The sequence below is a fragment of the Leucopleurus acutus genome, assembly GCF_964270905.1.
Source record: "Leucopleurus acutus genome assembly, chromosome: 7".
NCBI lineage: Eukaryota > Metazoa > Chordata > Mammalia > Artiodactyla > Delphinidae > Leucopleurus > Leucopleurus acutus.
The window spans coordinates 87,417,169-87,436,012 of NC_139150.1; the positions used below are offsets into that span (position 1 = coordinate 87,417,169).

The 18,844-nt window shown below is 39.3% G+C and overlaps 1 protein-coding gene across 2 annotated transcripts in view; it reads right to left on the reverse strand.

The window, feature by feature from the left end:
- SLC35D2 (solute carrier family 35 member D2) overlaps positions 1–18,844 on the reverse strand; it is a gene marked incomplete at its 5' end in the record, with an annotated part of 54,134 nt that overhangs the window by 27,452 nt on the left and 7,838 nt on the right. For both annotated transcript variants that reach the window (XM_082842462.1, XM_082842461.1), the window contains 3 exons: positions 1,329–1,396; positions 8,261–8,347; positions 10,261–10,294. In XM_082842462.1, the coding sequence (XP_082698588.1) occupies positions 1,329–1,396; positions 8,261–8,347; positions 10,261–10,294 (189 nt within the window). The remainder of the gene's footprint in view (positions 1–1,328; positions 1,397–8,260; positions 8,348–10,260; positions 10,295–18,844) is intronic.

Genomic DNA, 18,844 nt, shown 5'->3' on the forward strand with positions numbered 1-18,844 from the left:
GCAGTAGAAGGAACCCAACATCACCAATAAACTGATGTTGCCTGAAAAATTGAATCTGAATCTGATCAAGCCTCTAGGACCAACTACCAGTTTATGGAAAATAGGGGAGAGAGAGAAACATACTACATGACATCACGTATAAGCAATCTTCCTGCCTTCCTCCTCAGTCTCACTTGCTGAAAGCCCCCACAGCACCCAAGAAGCCTTCATCTTACCTCTTCTGCTATGCATGTAGAGAAGTGTTGAAGAACACTTGTAATAAAGATGTTTGTAAGATCACTAAAACAAGAAGGCCTCATCTGCGAGGCAGAGACCCCCAGTGCGGCTGGGCAGCTATGAGGGTAACTGAAGGCATCCCCATGCTGCAGGTGGGCTCAGAGACAGGGCAAGAGGATATGTAGCAACACAGCAATAGCACCTACCACAGGGAGTTTTAATACAAATTTAAGACAATTAAGGAAAATTGACGGTCCTAATCCCAGAAGGAAACAACAAAACAACTAAAATATGTAACTAAAAACAGTATTGGACATTTTGTTTTTCACAACAACCACAATCTGTCCTTTCCAAACAAGAGTGAAAGGCAACAGGCCTAATTTCACATTTCTCAGTTTTATATGTACTTTCTCCTTCTGGTCTACCTCCTACCTGCCACTTTTCTTCTCTCCCTATACAAACAGGTTTGCTTCCATTTCTGTCACCCTTTGGTCAGACTTTATTTTCCCATTATTCACATCTTTTTCATAAGGTTTGTCACCCTAATGTGTGTTCATTAGTCTACATATTTCACACCACGTTTTCCAATTTATAGGATGACTTGGTCTTTGTACACTTCTATTTTCATTTTTGCAGTGACTTAACAGAGTAGTCAAAGGACCATAAAATAAATGCAAATGCAGATTTCAGAAGTATATATCACATACGTGAAAATAACGTCTGTCATTTATTTTTCCTTGTACCAAGGCTGACCTACACCAAATCTGACAGAATATTCCTGCTTTTATAAAACTGTGATGAAACCAAAAGTTACACAGAACCATATTCGTATAAATGAATCTTCCTGAATAAATCAAACCTTCTCTATCTTGATTTCTATAGATCTCACATTCTATCTTCAGACTTGAACATAAAGAAAAATATATCAGCTTTTTAACATTTCTAAAGCATTATCAAATTAAATTCAAAACTCTACCTTATTTTCTTAAATTATGGAATATTATTGTCTTCTATATGTAGCCCAAGCAATATCTTGAAAAATCAAAGCTGGTCTTTGTGACACTAAAAGCAAAAGAGTGAAGACTCCGATCAACCATTATCCTGCACTCTACCTTAATTTACTTGTGCTTGATAATCCACTTATGTGGTTTCCAATGTAGAGCAGAGGCAGAGGAAACAGCTTCAATAAAAAAAGAAAGAATATTTGGTTAGTACTCCAATAACATTTTCTTTCATATATAAAAATGGTGACATTCACTCCGCATCAGTAAGCAAATCATTCTGAGTTCCTTTCCTTGCAATGACTATATTTTCCAGAATCCAGAACACATCATGACTTTCTCCATGTGATCAAAAAATAGTTAGGTAGGACGTGATATCCATAATCATGGTGGTGGTGTGGAGGCTGGATAGAAATGGAAATCTTGACCTTGCCCACATTAGTGGACTATTTCCCTAAAAGAAAGCTCCGAACAAGCACCTCTCTTAGGTGGAGACCCCTAGCCAGGTTGGTGAGTTGAGGATGGGTGTTTATCGCTTATAAACTATATAAATATAGTTTATGAATGAGATTCAGAAGGCCATTGAAAAAGTGTGCAAACTTCTGTTATCTATGCATATATGCACTTTTCTGGACAAAGGCAAAGGTCTATATCCCATTGATGTGTCACACAGTTGGTGACACTTTCAAAAAGTTGTGTATACTGGCCACATTACTTTGGAGTTACTTTATTTGCTTTAAAGGCCTAGAATAATTAAATATCTACCAAGGTTAAACAATGTAGCTTGTACTTGAATTAGGTTTACTGAGCTCTGAGCTCCTGAATTATTTTCTGATTGTTAAGAGAAATATTATTCAGAACACACTGAAAAAGAGACAAAATGTAACACCTAGTCTTCCATAAACGAAAAAAAAATCCCTTCATAAGCTCATATGATAACTTTTAAGAACTTTTTAACTAATATAATACTCCATAGCTATCAAGATGAGTCCAACATTTCTTTTTCCACTAAAAAGACACTAAACGTGCAACTCAGATATCTTTTGAAAGATTTTTTTTTTTTTGCGGTACGCGGGCCTCTCACTGTTGTGGCTTCTCCCGTTGCGGAACACAGGCTCCGGACGCGCAGGCTCAGCAGCCATGGCTCACAGGCCCAGCCGCTCCGCGGCATGTGGGATCTTCCTGGACCAGGGCACGAATCCGTGTCCCCTGCATCGGCAGGTGGACTCTCAACCACTGCGCCACCAGGGAAGCCCCTTTTGAAAGATTTTTAAATACTATGTGTCATCTGCAAAAAAGTTACAGAATTTCTTTATTAGGAAATTTGCTCAAGAAACATAAGCAAGATAATAGATCCAGGACCTTCCCTTTTATTCATCAACATTGTAAATGAAAAATGTTTGGGCCTGCCATATCAGTAAACAAAGGATGTTGCAGCCTGATGGCTTGATAGCCACTACAGCCCCCCTGAAAGTGAGCCCTGAGGGAACTCAGGATGGAGACAAACGGGCTGCCCACTGCCAAGCCCTCACTGCCAAGCCCTCAGTCACTGCAGTCACCCCCATGGTGCACCCTGAGGAGACTCAGGATGGAAAGGAAGAGGATACTGGTCCCAGATAGCTAAGGTCACATCAAAGGAGTAATTTCAATGAGCCAAGACTCTTGCATCTTCCCATACATAGAAAAGCACTAAATTCATTAGCTTGAGATACTATCTGGCTTTCTTTAACTAACAGTAATCTTCTGAAGTTCCAACTACCTGGTCTTTTTTGCAAAAACTCCTGTATATGCTGGCCCTTCCCTCACCTCTTTAGAGCAGTCCCTCAGAGCCACCTGACCTATCTGAGAGACTGTCTCCTGGGCTTAAGTCCTTGTTTTGTCCTCAAAATAAAACATAATTCTCAACTTTTACGTTGCACATTTTTTTTCAGTCAACAACATTCTGGTTAACAGTGTACAACTGACTCAACAATCACACAGCTGGCAATATTACAACTTTAGAGGTTCTTAGGTGTTGAAGAGAATCAGTTGCCCCTATTTCCATATACAATTCAAAATAAAGACAGTACTGACTTCTAGTTTCTGGTAACCACGGGCTAAATTATTTGTGCTAATCCCCCTGCTGATTAATCAATGCATTAATTAATCAACTTTACAATTTGATAAGTTAGATATGCCTGTTTTGAATTCCAGGGGAACACTAAAAGAACTGAAACAGAGGAGTTCCACGGTGCACAATTAAACACTATAATTCACCAGTAAGATTTAACTAATTTAAAATTTTAGGCACCTATGGGAATCCCTGGCGGTCCAGTGGTTAGGGCTATGCAATTCCACTGCAAGGGGCACGGGTTCTATCTCTGGTCGAGAAACTAAGATCCCAAATGCCGCGAGGTGCAATAAAAAAAAAAAATTAGGCACCTAATCATACAGCCTCAAAATACATAAAACAAAACAAAAAACCTGGCAGAAATACCAAGAGAAATAGACAAATCCATAATCAGACATAATGGCTGTAGCAATATCTCTCTTCTCACATACTCTTAAAATGTGACTTTGACACTCCCTTCCATCCAGAGGTAGTGTCTATGTCCCTACAGCAAAAGGCAACTGGAACACAGAAAAAAGGCATCTCAAAAAAACCTACAGCAAACAATACACTTCATGACGAAATATTAAAAGTTTCCCCTTTAAGATCAGACAAAAATGCCATTTCCATTTCTATCAACATTGCACTGTAGGTCCTGTGCCATACGGTATGGCAAGTAAAAGAAGTGAAAGTTAGAATGTTGCAGATACAAAGACAATATACAAAAGAAAGATAAAAATATGTACCTGAGAAGTGGAATATGTCCTGCCATATCAGTAAACAAAGGATGTCACAGTCACCAGCCATTGCAGCCACCACCTTTGCAGCCACAGCCTATGGTGAGCTGGTGAGCCCTGAGGAAACTCAGGTTATGAAAACACAGGATACTGGCCCCAGATAGCTGAGGTGCATCTCAAAGGAATGATTTCAGTGAGCCCAGACTCTTGCATCTTCCCATATATAGAAAAGCTCTAAATTCCTTAAGTTGACATATCCGGTTTTCTTTAATTAACAATAATCTTTTGATGTTCAGACCACCTGCCCTTGTTGCAAAACTCCTATATGTCCTGGCTCCTCACCTCACCTCCTCAGAGCACTTCTCTCACAGTTACTTGAGATGCTGCCTCCCAGGCTTGAAGTACTAAAAGTTCCCGCCGTATAAAACATAACTCTCAACTTTCACATTGTGAATAATTTTTTAGTGGATATACTTCTAACTTTCCAAATAATCTGGGGGTGTTTTGGCCGTGCCACGCAGCATGCAGGATCTTAGTTCCCTGACCAGGGATCAAACCTGTGCTCCCTGCAATGGAAGCGTGGAGTCCTAACCACCGGACCGCCAGGGAATTCCCCTGTTTTTAAAAGATACATGCAATAGCAAAAAAAAAAAAAAAAAGATGTACCTCAGAACAAATCTAACAAAAACTGTTAGAACTCTATAGAGAAAATTATAAAACTTTACTGAGGGCAGTTAAAGAAGGGGTATGCATACCATGTACATGGATTGAAAGATTCAATACTTTAAAGATGTCAACTCATTCCAAATTACTTTAGAGCTTCAATGCAATTCCAGTCAAAATCCCAAAAGGTTATTTTTCATGAAACTTGAAACCTGCTTCTAATATTCACATAAAAATGTGAAGAACCAAGAACTTAGGAGGAAAGACTTGCTCTACCAGATAGCAAGACTCTGCATAAAGCAATAGTAATTACGACTGTGAGGTAATGGTGCAGAAACACAAATAGACAAATGAAAAAGCATGGAGAGCTCAGAAATATATGTGAACAATAGTACCATGATATAAGTGGCACAATATTAAGGATAAACTTTTCAGTTGAGTCTGCGACAAATGAAAAAATAAATGAAATTGTACCATTACCTCACACCATCCACAAAAATCAACTCCAAGCAGATTAAAAACCTAACTCTGAAAAACAATATATCTTTTATCTAGAAAAATATCTTCATAACCTCAGAGTAGGGAAGAATTTCCTGAATAAGAAAAATAGTGATTAATTATTAAGGAAAAGACTGATAAAATTTAACTCTTTTAAAATTAAGATTCCTTTTCATGATAAGGAATACATGATAAAGGAATACAAGATAAATACATAATAAAGAAAATAAAAAGATATGAAACAGAGCGGGGAAATATATTTGTAATGCTGTATATAACTAACAAGAGGACTATCATTAATATATTTTTTAAAACTCCTACACAAATCAGTAAGAAAAAGACATCAACCCAACAGAAAAATGGGCAAAAGTCTTGAACAAGTATTTCACAAAAGAGGATATCCAAATGGGCACTAAAAAATGAAAAGGCACTCAACCTCATTAATAAACAGGGAAATGCAAATAAAAGCCAAGAAGATGTCATTATGCACCCACCAGATCAGCACAATTTAAAATGACTGGCATACCAAGGATTGGCAAGAATGAGGAGCAATAGGCACCTTCATGCACTTTCGTCAGGAGTAGGAACTGGTACAACCACTTGGGGGAAGAGTTTGCCATTATCTACTCAAGTTGACAATATGCTCACCCTAGGAGTCAGCAGTTTCACTTCTTGATAAGCTTCCCAAAAAAACTCACGCACATGTGCTGTTTCGGACTGAATTGTATCTGCTCGAAATTCACATTTTGAACCCCTAGCCCCCAGGTGACTGCATGCGAAGATAGGGCCTTTAAGGAGGTAAGTAAGGTTAAATGAGGTAATAAATGTGGGGTCCTAATACAATAGGACTTGTGTCCTGATAAGAAGAGGAAGGGACACCAGGAGTGCACAGGCACAGAGTAAAGGCCACATGAGGTCACAGTGAGAAGGCAGCTGTCTATATGCCAAGGAGAGAACTCTCATCAGAAACCAACCCTGTTGGCACCTTGATCTTGGACTTCCAGCCTCCAGAAGTGTGAGAAAATAAATTTCTGTTAAGCCACCTAGTCTGTGGTATTTTGTTATGGGAGCCTTTGGTGACTAATACTTGTGCACCAAGATCCAGCTATCAGTATGTTCAGAACAGTACTTTTTATTTTTCTAGGGCCCAAACAAAAACAACCCCAACTACCATAAACAGTAAAACAGATAAATAAATTGAAATATATTTATACAATGAAAATAAAAGAATACGGCTACACACAACAATGTGGATGAATCTTACCAACATAATATTAAGTGAAAGAAGCAAGATACAAAAGAATATATAGAGTTTAATTCTCTTTATATAACATCCAAAAATAGGCAAACCTAAACGACATAATTCAAGGATACATACAAATTTAGAAAACTTACAAAGAAAGCAAGAAAATTATTAATACAAAAGTCAGAATAGTGGGTAAAGGAGGATTTTGTGATCCCATCTCATGACGTAGGTAATGATTACAGGGGTAATTATTCATTCAACTACACAGTCATGTATGATGCCTTTTTTCCTATGTCTAGATCATATTTCACAATTGTTCAAAGTATTTAAAAATTATATCATAAGCTAAGTGTAAGCAAGCCCAACAATATTCTGATTTTTCTTTTGATGACTGGGTTAATATCTTTCCTATACTTCAATATTTTGTTTTTCTCTTTTCGTGGATTATTGATGCAGTAAGCGTGTGCTTAGTCGACCTGATGAATAATGATTATTGATGCAGTAAGCGTGTGCTTAGTCGACCTGATGAATAATCCAGAGCTAGATGCCAGTGTTTTTCCAGGCCTGAGAGACATGGCAGTGAACAAACCATGTGAGGTCCTCACTCTCTAGGAACTGCAGTCTGATTTAACCTCCCTAAATCAAAAAATGTCACCATGATCGATTTAATACCACCTGTCGTATGGGATTGCTCTAGGAATTAAATGTCTGGCCTCATGCATGTCACCCAGCAACTGTACAATAAAAGTTAGTTCCGGGCTTCCCTGGTGGCGCAGTGGTTGAGAGTCCGCCTGCCGATGCAGGGGACACGGGTTCGTGCCCCGGTCCGGGAAGATCCCACATGCCGCGGGGCGGCTGGGCCCGTGAGCCATGGCCGCTGAGCCTGTGCGTCCGGAGCCTGTACTCCGCAACGGGAGAGGCCACAACAGTGAGAGAGGCCCGCGTACCGCAAAAAAAAAAAAAAAAAAAAGTTAGTTCCATTCCACATTCCCAGGAAGGAATGGCAGTTCTCATGTTTCTAGTTCCACCGTGGAAAAAAAACTACATACATCAAAATGTGTTTATTCATCATTCTACTCACAACTGTTATCAATCCAAGCTAAAAATGAAAATTTAAAACAGGGATCAACAAATTGGGAGGGCCCAAGAGATAAATCTAACCCATCTTTTATTTATGCAAATAGTTTTATTAGAACACAACTACACCGATTCATTTATATATGTATCATCTACAGCTGCTTTCATGGTACAGAGCTGAAGAGCTGCAGCAGAGATGGTCTGGCCCACAAAGCCGAATTAATTGCTATCTGGTCGTTTACCAGATAAGCTTGCCAATTCCTATTAGAAAGCTTTGTCATTTCAGAAGACATAGTATTTATTTAATATCCATTGCTAAGCACATACTTTTACTATTATTATGTTACATTAGTGGACCACTGAATGATATGAAATCTTTATTAAGAAGTTTCTACCGGGCTTCCCTGGTGGCGCAGTGGTTGGGAGTCCGCCTGCCGATGCAGGGGACACGGGTTCGTGCCCCGGTCCGGGAAGATCCCACATGCCGCGGAGCAGCTGGGCCCGTGAGCCATGGCCGCTGGGCCTGCGCGTCCGGAGCCTGTGCTCCGCAACAGGAGGGGCCATGCAGTGAGAGGCCCACGTACCGCAAAAAAAAAAAAAAAAAGAAGTTTCTACCCATTGCCAGCAGGAAGCACATGTGTATAGAAACGGACCTGTACTCTTAAGATCACTTTGTAATTCTATAGCATTTCTACATCTTCCATCATAGCTATATGTACTTTCCATCACATACCTTAATAGGAATTTTCTTGTCAAAATCAGGGAAGTGAATTACTTTATTTAGCTTGGACACATATAATATCATTATGGTAACTGCCATCTAAAGAAAAGGGAAGAGAAAAACTTCAGCAAAATATCTGGAAAGACTATTTGAGGTACAAACACATCATCAAAAGAAAAGAGATTCACCAAAAATATATATATATCTGAAAAGTCCATTTTCTAGGTTCCAAAACACCTATTATTCCTTGAAATATTAAAATTGTTTTTCTTGCCACCATATAGATTGCACCAGAACTATAGGCAAAAAGTATAACATCAAATATAACATATATACGATATCTCAAGGGGCTCAAGGAACGACAACAGTGGGAAAAAGGAACGGTGTCCCCAAAACTGACCAGAGTGACCACAGTCGGTGAGGCTGCTTGTTGATCCTAGACCATCCTTCCTATGTACTGAGCATATGGTCACCTTACCCCAGAAAGTAAGTGTGGGGATGAAAGGAAGGAGGAAGGGAGGCAAACTCCACACATAAACATATTTTGTAAAGTATAATATTTCTATAACACAAAAGTCAAATTAAGAGGAAAACCAACTTTAAAAGGGATTTATTTTTCTCTCCAATCTAGCCGGTGTTGCAAAAACATCTCATTCAAATGCTATTAATCTGGATTACACCAGGTATATCAGAAATACTCCAGATTATTATTATAAAATAAAAAGTTTTAATATCATCTTTCTACACACATTTTAGAATTTACTTTTCTCCACATTAGGATGCAAACATTTAAGGTCTCCTTCAAAATGATTATCATCCTAAACCTTGAGCCTGAGTGTACAAACTTAATACTTATAATAGATTTATATAACACAAGCCCACCCTGAATTATAATTGTAGTTTGTATATATGACTTACTTTATAATTCTTACAGAAATATACCAACACTTGTTTAAAATATTCTGCAATTCAGACTTTTAAAATTTGGTCTGCTGGCTTCTTCCCCCACAAATTGCAAATCATAGACGTTTTTACCTTAATTGAGTACAATCCAGTGAATTTATTTGCCTTGGGCATTACAAAGGGCACATTACCACATATTATTGATCTTTTAAAGTACTTTTTAACATATTTTCACACTGAACCATAAAGATATAAATTTTTTGACCTTAAGGAAAGATATTTTTCCCTCATGATTTTTTTCTCCCGAAAATGATGTGCAAAGAGTACCTTATTAGCAAAACATTTAACTAGAATAATGTTTAATCATATAAATTCCAGATTCACAATTTAAAATTTAGTTAACAGATACAATTTTTATAATTTTAAGTTTTTCTCCTTATAGACTAAAGGAAAACGAAAACAAAAACACTTTGGTGCCTGTGTTACCACGTGCCTACTAGAAATCATCAGCATATGACCAAAAAAGTAAAAAAGCCACAAATTAACGGAAAATTTCAGAAACAGCCAAATGGGGTAAGTTTGGAAGTTTATCCAAGTTTATCCTTACACTTGAGAACAAACATCACAAACTTCAGGAAGGAAAGTGCAAACATGTTTTGTTTGGCCTGTAGAGAGTTTTATGAAAATATGAATCTGTTGCCACCATTTACAAATTAGGGGGTTTGATGTAAAATTAGATTTCTCTGATCCCTAGTGGGCCTCACCTCATCTCCCTAACCTTTTTCTTCTCAGGCACAGTGGCTTAAACTGTGCACACTCATCTGTTACCCAGCAGACCTTGGAGGCTTTCAGCCTGCTGCCCCCTTGCTTTAGAGTAATTAAATTCTATTAAGGAAGTTAAAATTAGTTGCTTTTTCCTACAAATACAACTGCTCCTAAATTGTAAAATGAAATAAGATGTGTGTCAATACTTCATGTTGTTTCACCAAAAGTACCATGGTCCTCTGCCAGCTAACAAATTCGTAAATCACAGTCTTAAACAAAAGTACTTAAAATTTCATGATGTGTACTGACAACTAATTAAGAGGGTAATTTTTTTTTTCACTTACCTGTCCAATTCCAAGAACAATTGGTGATGGGAAACTACAAAAAATATAGAATAACAAATAATATTAGCAACTGATAAAAAAAGTTGAAGACAATATACAACACATAATGATAGGAGTTATTAAAAAGTCTTAGACTTTTTTTTCAGTCTTAGTGAAATTGTCAAATTTGTTCATTTCTTTTCCATTTTTTAAACTGATCATTGCTAAACTTGGCAAACTTCTATTGCCCCTTGAGGCAGACTGTCATATTAACAAACAACACAATTGGATATGTAGAAAGCTAAAGTAATCTGGGGATAAATTACTAGAAATAATAAATAACTTTAGCAAGGTTACTGGATACAAGATGAACACACGAAAAAAATCATTTCTATGTCTATATATCATAAAAACACAAAGAACATAAAATTTTAAAGGTATTCATTTACAATAGCACCCAAAAAACATCAAATAACACTAACTGGGTATTTTATGGTAATAAGGAATTATTTTTACTTTTTTAGGCATGAAATAATATTGGGGTGGTAGGTGTTTTTTTTTTAACAAAAAAGTCCCTCTTATCTTTCAGAAATTCATATTGAAATGCATATGACAATACATTTTTAATTTGCTTCAAAATAATCTTGGGGGAGAGGTTGGGATTGAGAGGAGGAGTGATATAAATTTAACAAGGTTGTTGAAACTGGATGATGGCTACATGGAGATCCATTATACGGTTTTCCTTTCTTCAAAATAATATACCCAGGTACAAATCTAATAAAAGATTTCCAAGAAATACCTCTACATAGAAAACTATAAATCAATATTTAAAAAATTAAAGAAGCCCTAAATAAATTTCATGGATTAGAATCAATATTGCCGTGAACCATTATCCACACACTGACCTATAAAATCAAATCTCTCTGTAAAAACACGAGCAGGTATTTTGTGGAAACTGACAAACTGATCCTAAGACTGAATGCAAAGGCAAAAAGCAAACATGATCCAAGATAATCCTGAAGAAAAACAAAGTTGGAGGAATGACTCTACTGGATGCCAGGATTCTTTTATTTATTTATTTTTGGCTGCACCACACTGCATGCAGGGATCCTAGTTTCCCGACCAGGGACTGAACCTGTGCCCCGCAGTGGAAGCACGGAGCCCTAACCACTGGACAACCAGTGGAGTCCCCAGGATTCATTTTAAAGTTACAATAAATGAGAGAGTGCAGTATTTGCACAGTGATAGTCTAACAGGACAAAGCAAGAGAACACAGATGGGGACAGATACATAGCTTTATGGAAACCTGATTCATGACAAAGATGACCATGCAAGCAGTAGGGAAATGGCCCTAGGTAACTGGAATCAGAATCTTAACCCCTACCTCATACCATACTTAACAAGGCAGCACATCACTTCACCGGGCTCACTCATTTTCCAGCCCTTCACTGGCTCCCAGTCATTCTCTCAGGCCACTAAAAAAGGGGGAATATCACCTAAAAAACCACCACCACCACCACCAACAGCAACACCTCAGCCCTCAATCTGTATGTCAAAGGGAAACATACCTATTTTCAGATAGGGTAAGAAAAGAATAAAGAACCAACCTACCTTATCAGAGAAAACTGAATGACTGTCTGGACAGCACCACTGTGAGAATAAAATGAACTCTAATGGATGCCAGATGTGCCACCCAGACACCCTCTTCTGGACTGAAGCACTCATTCTCCAGTCGCTCAAGAGCAACCTCAGCTGAAGAAAGCTGCCTTGCCAATAGCACCCCCACTCCCTGAGAGCAGCCTGTGTTCCAAGCCTGTGTGTCTGTGCAGGGGTATAAAAGCCAGGGGCTTTCACCCCAATTCAAGACAACTCTGCAGAGCCCTTCTAGATCCAGATGGCCTGGGATCAGGCTTTGTTGTGATAAAGCACAGCCCAGCTTCTCCCTCTACCTAATCCTGCTTCCCTCACTCCCCAACAGGGGTGGGTCCCAAGAGCTCCACCCAGTATACTTCCCCTGTACCTGAGAGTCTCCTTGCCCAGTAATACAACCTGCAACATGAAGCAAAATAATAAAACCACAACATAAACAAACAACAAAAGGCTTACGGAAGGAAGACAAAGAGATCAGCCTAGAAGAGAATATAACACAGAGAGAGAAGGCACCCTTTGTAATTGCTTCCAGCTACGGAACACCTTAATAAGAAGATATCAATAAAACAAGAGCTCAAAATTGAGATAACAAAGCAATCAAGTGAGATGAAAAGGGAACCTACAGATCTAAGGAAAGCAACTGAGGATCAAAACAACATAACTGGGGGCTTCCCTGGTGGCGCTGTGGTTGAGAATCTGCCTGCCAATGCAGGGGACACGGGTTCGAGCCCTGGTCTGGGAGGATCCCACATGCCGCGGAGCAACTAGGCCCGTGAGCCACAACTACTGAGCCTGCGCGTCTGCAGCCTGTGCTCTGCAACAACAGAGGCCGCGATAGTGAGAGGCCCGCGCACCGTGATGAAGAGTGGACCCCCGCTTGCCACAACTAGAGACAGCCCTCGCACAGAAACGAAGACTCAACACAGCAAAAATAAATTAATTAACAAACTCCTACCCTCAACATCTTCTTTAAAAAAAAAACAACATAACTGGGGGAGGACCTTCAAGATGGTGGAGGAATAAGATGTGGAGATCACCTTCCTCCCCACAAATACATCAAAAATACATCTGCATGTTGAACAACTCATACAGAACACCTACTGAACGCTGGCAGAAGACCTCAGACTTCCCAAAAGGCAAGAAAATCCCCACACACCTGGGTAGGGCAAAAGAAAAAACAGAGACAAAAGAATAGGGACAGGACCTGCACCAGTGGGAGGGAGCTGTGAAGGAGGAAAAGTTTCCACACACTAGGAAGGACCTTCACTGGTGGGGACGGGGGGTGGGGGTGGGGGGAAGCTTCGCAGCCAGGGAGGAGAGCGCAGCAACAGGGATGCAGAGGGCAAAGCGGAGAGATTCCTGCACAGAGGATCAGGGCCGACCAGCACTCACCATCCCGAGAGGCTTGTCTGCTCACCTGCAGGGGCGGGTGGGGACTGAGAGCTGAGGCTCAGGATTCGGGGCTTAGATCGCAGGTAGAGGACTGGGGTTGGCGGCGTGAACACAGCCTGAAGGGGGCTAGTGCGCCACGGCTAGCCAGAAGGGAGTCCGGGAAAAAGGCTGGACTTGCCTAAGAGGCAAGAGACCATTGTTTCCGGGTACGGGATTAGAGGGGATTCCCTGCCTGTCTGCCCACAGAGGGCAGAGCACCGCCTAAACAAGCTCCAGGGAAAGGCGCAAGCCACAGCTATCAGCGTGGACACCTGACACGGGCATGAAACGCTAACGCTGCTACTGCAGCCACCAAGAAGCCTGTGTGCGAGCACAGGTCACTATCCACACCTCCCCTCCGGGAGCCTGTGCAGCCCGCCACTGCCAGAGTAGTTACAGTGTCACGCTGTTACAATGTCAAGCCGGCCTCTGCCGCTTCAGGCTCACCCCACATTCCGTACCCCTCCCTCCCCACAACCTGAGCGAGCCAGAGGCCCCTAATCAGCCACTCCTTTAACCCCCTCCTGTCTGAGGGAAGAAAAGACGCCCTCAGATGACCTCTACGCAGAGGTGGGGCCAAATCCAAAGCTGAACCCCAGGAGCTGTGCAAACAAAGAAGAGAAAGGGGAATCTCTCCCAGCAGCCTCAGGAGCAGCAGATTAAAGCTCCACAATCAACTTGCTGTACCCTGCATCTGTGGAATACCTGAACAGACAACGAATCATCCCAAAATTGAGGTGGTGGACTTTGGGGGCAACTGTACACTTGGGGTTTGCTGTATGTGAAAGACTAATTTCTGATTTTTATGATTATCTTAATTTAGTTTTTAATGCTTGTTATAATTGGTGGATTTGTTTATTGGTTTGGTTGCTCTCTTTCTTTTTTTATTACCTTCTTAATTTTAATAATTTTTTGTTTTAATAACTTTATTAATTTTATTTATTTTTTTCTTGATTGCTTGCTTTTTTTCCCTCCCTTTTCTTCTGAGCCATGTGGCTGACACTTGGTACTCCAGCCAGGTGTCAGGACTGAGCCTCTGAGGTGGGAGAGCCAAGTTCAGGACATTGACCCACCAGAGATCTCCTGGCCCCACATGATATCAATGGGCGAGAGCTCTCCCAGAGATCTCCATCTCAATGCAAAGACCCAGTTCCACTCAATGACTAGCAAGCTCCAGTGCTGGACACCCCATGCCAAACAACTAGCAAGACATGAACACAACCCTACCCATTAGCAGAGAGGCTGCCTAAAATCATACTAAGTTCACAGATACCCCAAAACACACCACCGGACGTGGTCCTGCCCACCAGAAAGACAAGATCCAGACTCATCCACCAGAACACAGGCACCAGTCGCCCTCACAAGGAAGCCTCAAGGAGCCACTGAACCAACCTTACCCACTGGGGGCAGACACCAAAAACTACAGGAACTACGAAACTGCAGCCTGCAAAAAGGAGACACCAAACGCAGTAAGTTAAGCAAAATGAGAAGACGGAGAAATAGGCAGCAGATGAAGGACCGAAGTAAAAATCCACCAGACCAAACAAAGGAAGAGGAAATAGGCAGTGTACCTGAAAAAGAATTCAGAATAATGATAGTAAATATGATCCAAAATCTTGGAAATAGAACGGAGAAAATACAAGAAACGTTTCACAAGGACCTAGAAGAAGTAAAGAGCAAACAAACAATAATGAACAACACAATAAATGAAATTAAAAACACTCTAAAAGGAATCAATAGTACAATAAGTGAGGCAGAAGAATGGATAAGTGACCTGGAAGATAAAACAATGGAAATAACTACCACAGAGCAGAATAAAGAAAAAAGAATGAAAAGAATTGAGAACAGTCTCAGAGACCTCGGAGACAACATTAAACACACCAACATTCAAATTATAGGGGCCCCAGAAGAAGAAGAGAAAAAGAAAGGGACTGAGAAAATATTTTGAAGAGATTATAGTTGAAAACTTCCCTAATATGGGAAAGGAAAGAGTCAATCAAGTCCAGGAAGTTCAGAGAGTCCCATACAGGATAAATCCAAGGAGAAACATGCCAAGACACATATTAATCAAACCATCAAAAATTAAATACAAAGAAAAATATTAAAAGCAGCAAGGGAAAAGCAACAAATAACATACGAGGGAATCCCCATAAGGTTAACAGCTGATCGTTCAGCAGAAACTCTGCAAGCCAGAAGGGAGTGGCAGGACATATTTAAAGTGATGAAAGGGAAAAACCAACAACCAAGATTACTCTACCCAGCAAGGATCTCATTCAGATTCAATGGAGAAATTAAAACCTTTACAGACAAGCAAAAGCTAAGAGAATCAATCACCACCAAACCAGCTTTACAACAAATGCTAAAGGAACTTCTCTAGGCAGGAAACACAAGAGAAGGAAAAGACCTACAAAAACAAACCCAAAACAATTAAGAAAATGGTAATAGGAATATATATACTGATAATTACCTTAAATGTAAATGGATTAAATGCTCCAACCAAAAGACATAGACCAGCTGAATGGATACAAAAACAAGATCCGTATATATGCTGTCTACAAGAGACCGACTTCAGACCTAGGGACACATACAGACTGAAAGTGAGGGGATGGAAAAAGATATTCCATGCAAATGGATATCAAAAGAAAGGTGAAGTAGCAATACTCCTATCAGATAAAATAGACTTTAAAATAAAGACTGTTACAAGACACAAGGAAGGACACTACATAATGATCAAGGGATCATTCCAAGAAGAAGATATAAGAATTATAAATATATATGCACCCAACATAGGAGCACCTCAATACATAAGGCAAATGCTAACAGCCATAAAAGGGGAAATCGACAGTAACACACTAATAGTAGGGGACTTTAACACCCCACTTTCACCAATGGACAGATCATCCAAAATGAAAATAAAAACGGAAACACAAACTTTAAATGACACATTAGACCAGATGGACTTAATTGATACTTATAGGACATTCCATCCAAAAACAACAGAATACACTTTCTTCTCAAGAGCACATGGAACATTCTCCAGGATAGATCATATCTTGGCTCACAAATCAAGCCTTGGTAAATTTAGGAAAACTGAAATCGTATCTAGTATCTTTTCTGACCACAATGCTGTGAGACTACATATCAATTACAGGAAAAAATCTGTAAAATATACAAACACATGGAGGCTAACAATACACTACTAAATAACAAGGAGATCACTGAAGAAATCAAGAGGAAATCAAAAAATACCTAGAAACAAGTGACAATGAAAACACGGTGACACAAAACCTATGGGATGCCACAAAAGCAGTTCTAAGAGGGGAGTTTATAGCAATACAATCCTACCTCAAGAGACAAGAAACATCTCAAATAAACAACCTAATTTTAAACCTAAAGCAATTAGAGAAAGAAGAACAAAAAAAACCCCAAAGTTAGCAAAAGGAAAGAAAACATAAACATCAGATCAGAAATGAATGAAAAAGAAATGAAGGAAACAATAGCAAAGATCAATGAAACTACAAGCTGGTTCTTTGAGAAGATAAAGAAAATTGATAAACCATTAGCCAGATTCATCAAGAAAAACAGGGAGAAGACTCAATAAAATTAGAAATGAAAAAGAAGTAACAACTGACACTGCAGAAATACAAAGGATCATGAGAGATTAGTACAAGAAACTATATGCCAATAAAATGGAAAACCTGGAAGAAATGGACAAATTCTTAGAAAAGCACAACCTTCTGAGACTGAATCAGGAAGAAATAGTAAATATAAACAGACCAATCACAAGCACTGACATTGAAACTGTGATTAAAAATCTTCCAACAAACAAAAGCCCAGGACCAGAAGACTTCACAGGCGAATTCTATCAAACATTTAGAGAAGAGCTAACATCTATCCTTCTCAAACTCTTTCAAAATATAGCAGAGGGAGGAACACTCCCAAACTCATTCTACAAGACCACCATCACCCTGATACCAAAACCAGACAAAGATGTCACAAAGAAAGGAAACTACAGGCCAATATCACTGATGAGATAGATGCAAAAATCCTCAACAAAATACTAGCAAACAGAATCCAACAGCACATTAAAAGGATGATCAAGTGGGGTTTATCCCAGGAATGCAAGGATTCTTCCATATACACAAATCAATCAATGTGATACACACCATAGTAACAAACTGAAGGTAAAAACCATATGATAATCTGAATAGATGCAGAAAAGGCTTTTGGCAAAATTCAACACCCATTTATGATAAAAACCATCCAGAAAGTAGGCACAGAGGGAACTTACCTCAACATAATAAAGGCCATATATGACAAACCCACAGCCAACATTGTTCTCAATGGTGAAAAAGTGAAACCATTTCCTCTAAGATCAGGAACAAGACATGACTTCCCACTCTCACCACTATTATTCAACATAGTTTTGGAAGTTTCAGCCACAGCAATCAGAGAAGAAAAAGAAATAAAAGGAATCCAAATCAGAAAAGATGAAGCAAAGCTGTCACTGTCTGCAGATGACATGATATTATACGTAGAGAATCCTAAAGATGCTACCAGAAAACTACCTGAGCTAATCAATGAGCTTAGTAAAGTAGCAGGATACAAAATTAATGCACAGAAATCTCTTGCCTTCCTATACACTGATGATGAAAACATCTGAAGTAGAAATTAAGGAAACATTTCCATTCACCATTGCAACAAAAAGAATAAAATACCTAGGAATAAACCTACCTAGGGAGACAAAGGCCTGTATGCAGAAAACTATAAGACACTGATAAAAGAAATTAAAAAAGATACAAACAGATGGAGAGATATACCATGTTCTTGGATTGGAAGAATCAACATTGTGAAAGTGACTATACTCCCCAAAGCAATCTACAGATTCAATGCAATCCCTATCAAACTACCACTGGCATTTTGCACAGAACTAGAATAAAAAATTTCACAATTTGTATGGAAACACAAAAGACCCCAAATAACCTAAGCAATCTTGAGAAAGAAAAATAGAGATGGAGGAATCAGGCTCCTGAACCTCAGACTATATATAGTACAAAGCTACAGTAATCAAGACAGTATGGTACTGGCACAAAAACAGAAATGTAGATCAGTGGAACAGGATAGAAAGCCCAGAGATAAACCCATGCACATATGGTCACCTTATCTTTGATAAAGGAGGCAAGAATATACAATGGAGAAAAGGCAGCCTCTTCAATAAGTGGTGCTGGGAAAACTGGACAGCTACTTGTAAAAGAATGAAATTAGAACACTCCCTAACCCGTACACAAGAATAAACTCAAAATGGATTAAAGACCTAAATGTAAGGCCAGACACTATAAAACACTTACAGAAAAACATAGGCAGAACACTCTATGACATAAACCACAGCAAGATCCTTTTTTACCCACCTCCTAGAGTAATGGAAATAAAAACAAAAATAAACAAATGGGACCTAATGAAACTTAAAAGCTCTTGCACAGCAATGAAACCATAAACAATACAAAAAGACAACCCTCAGAATGGG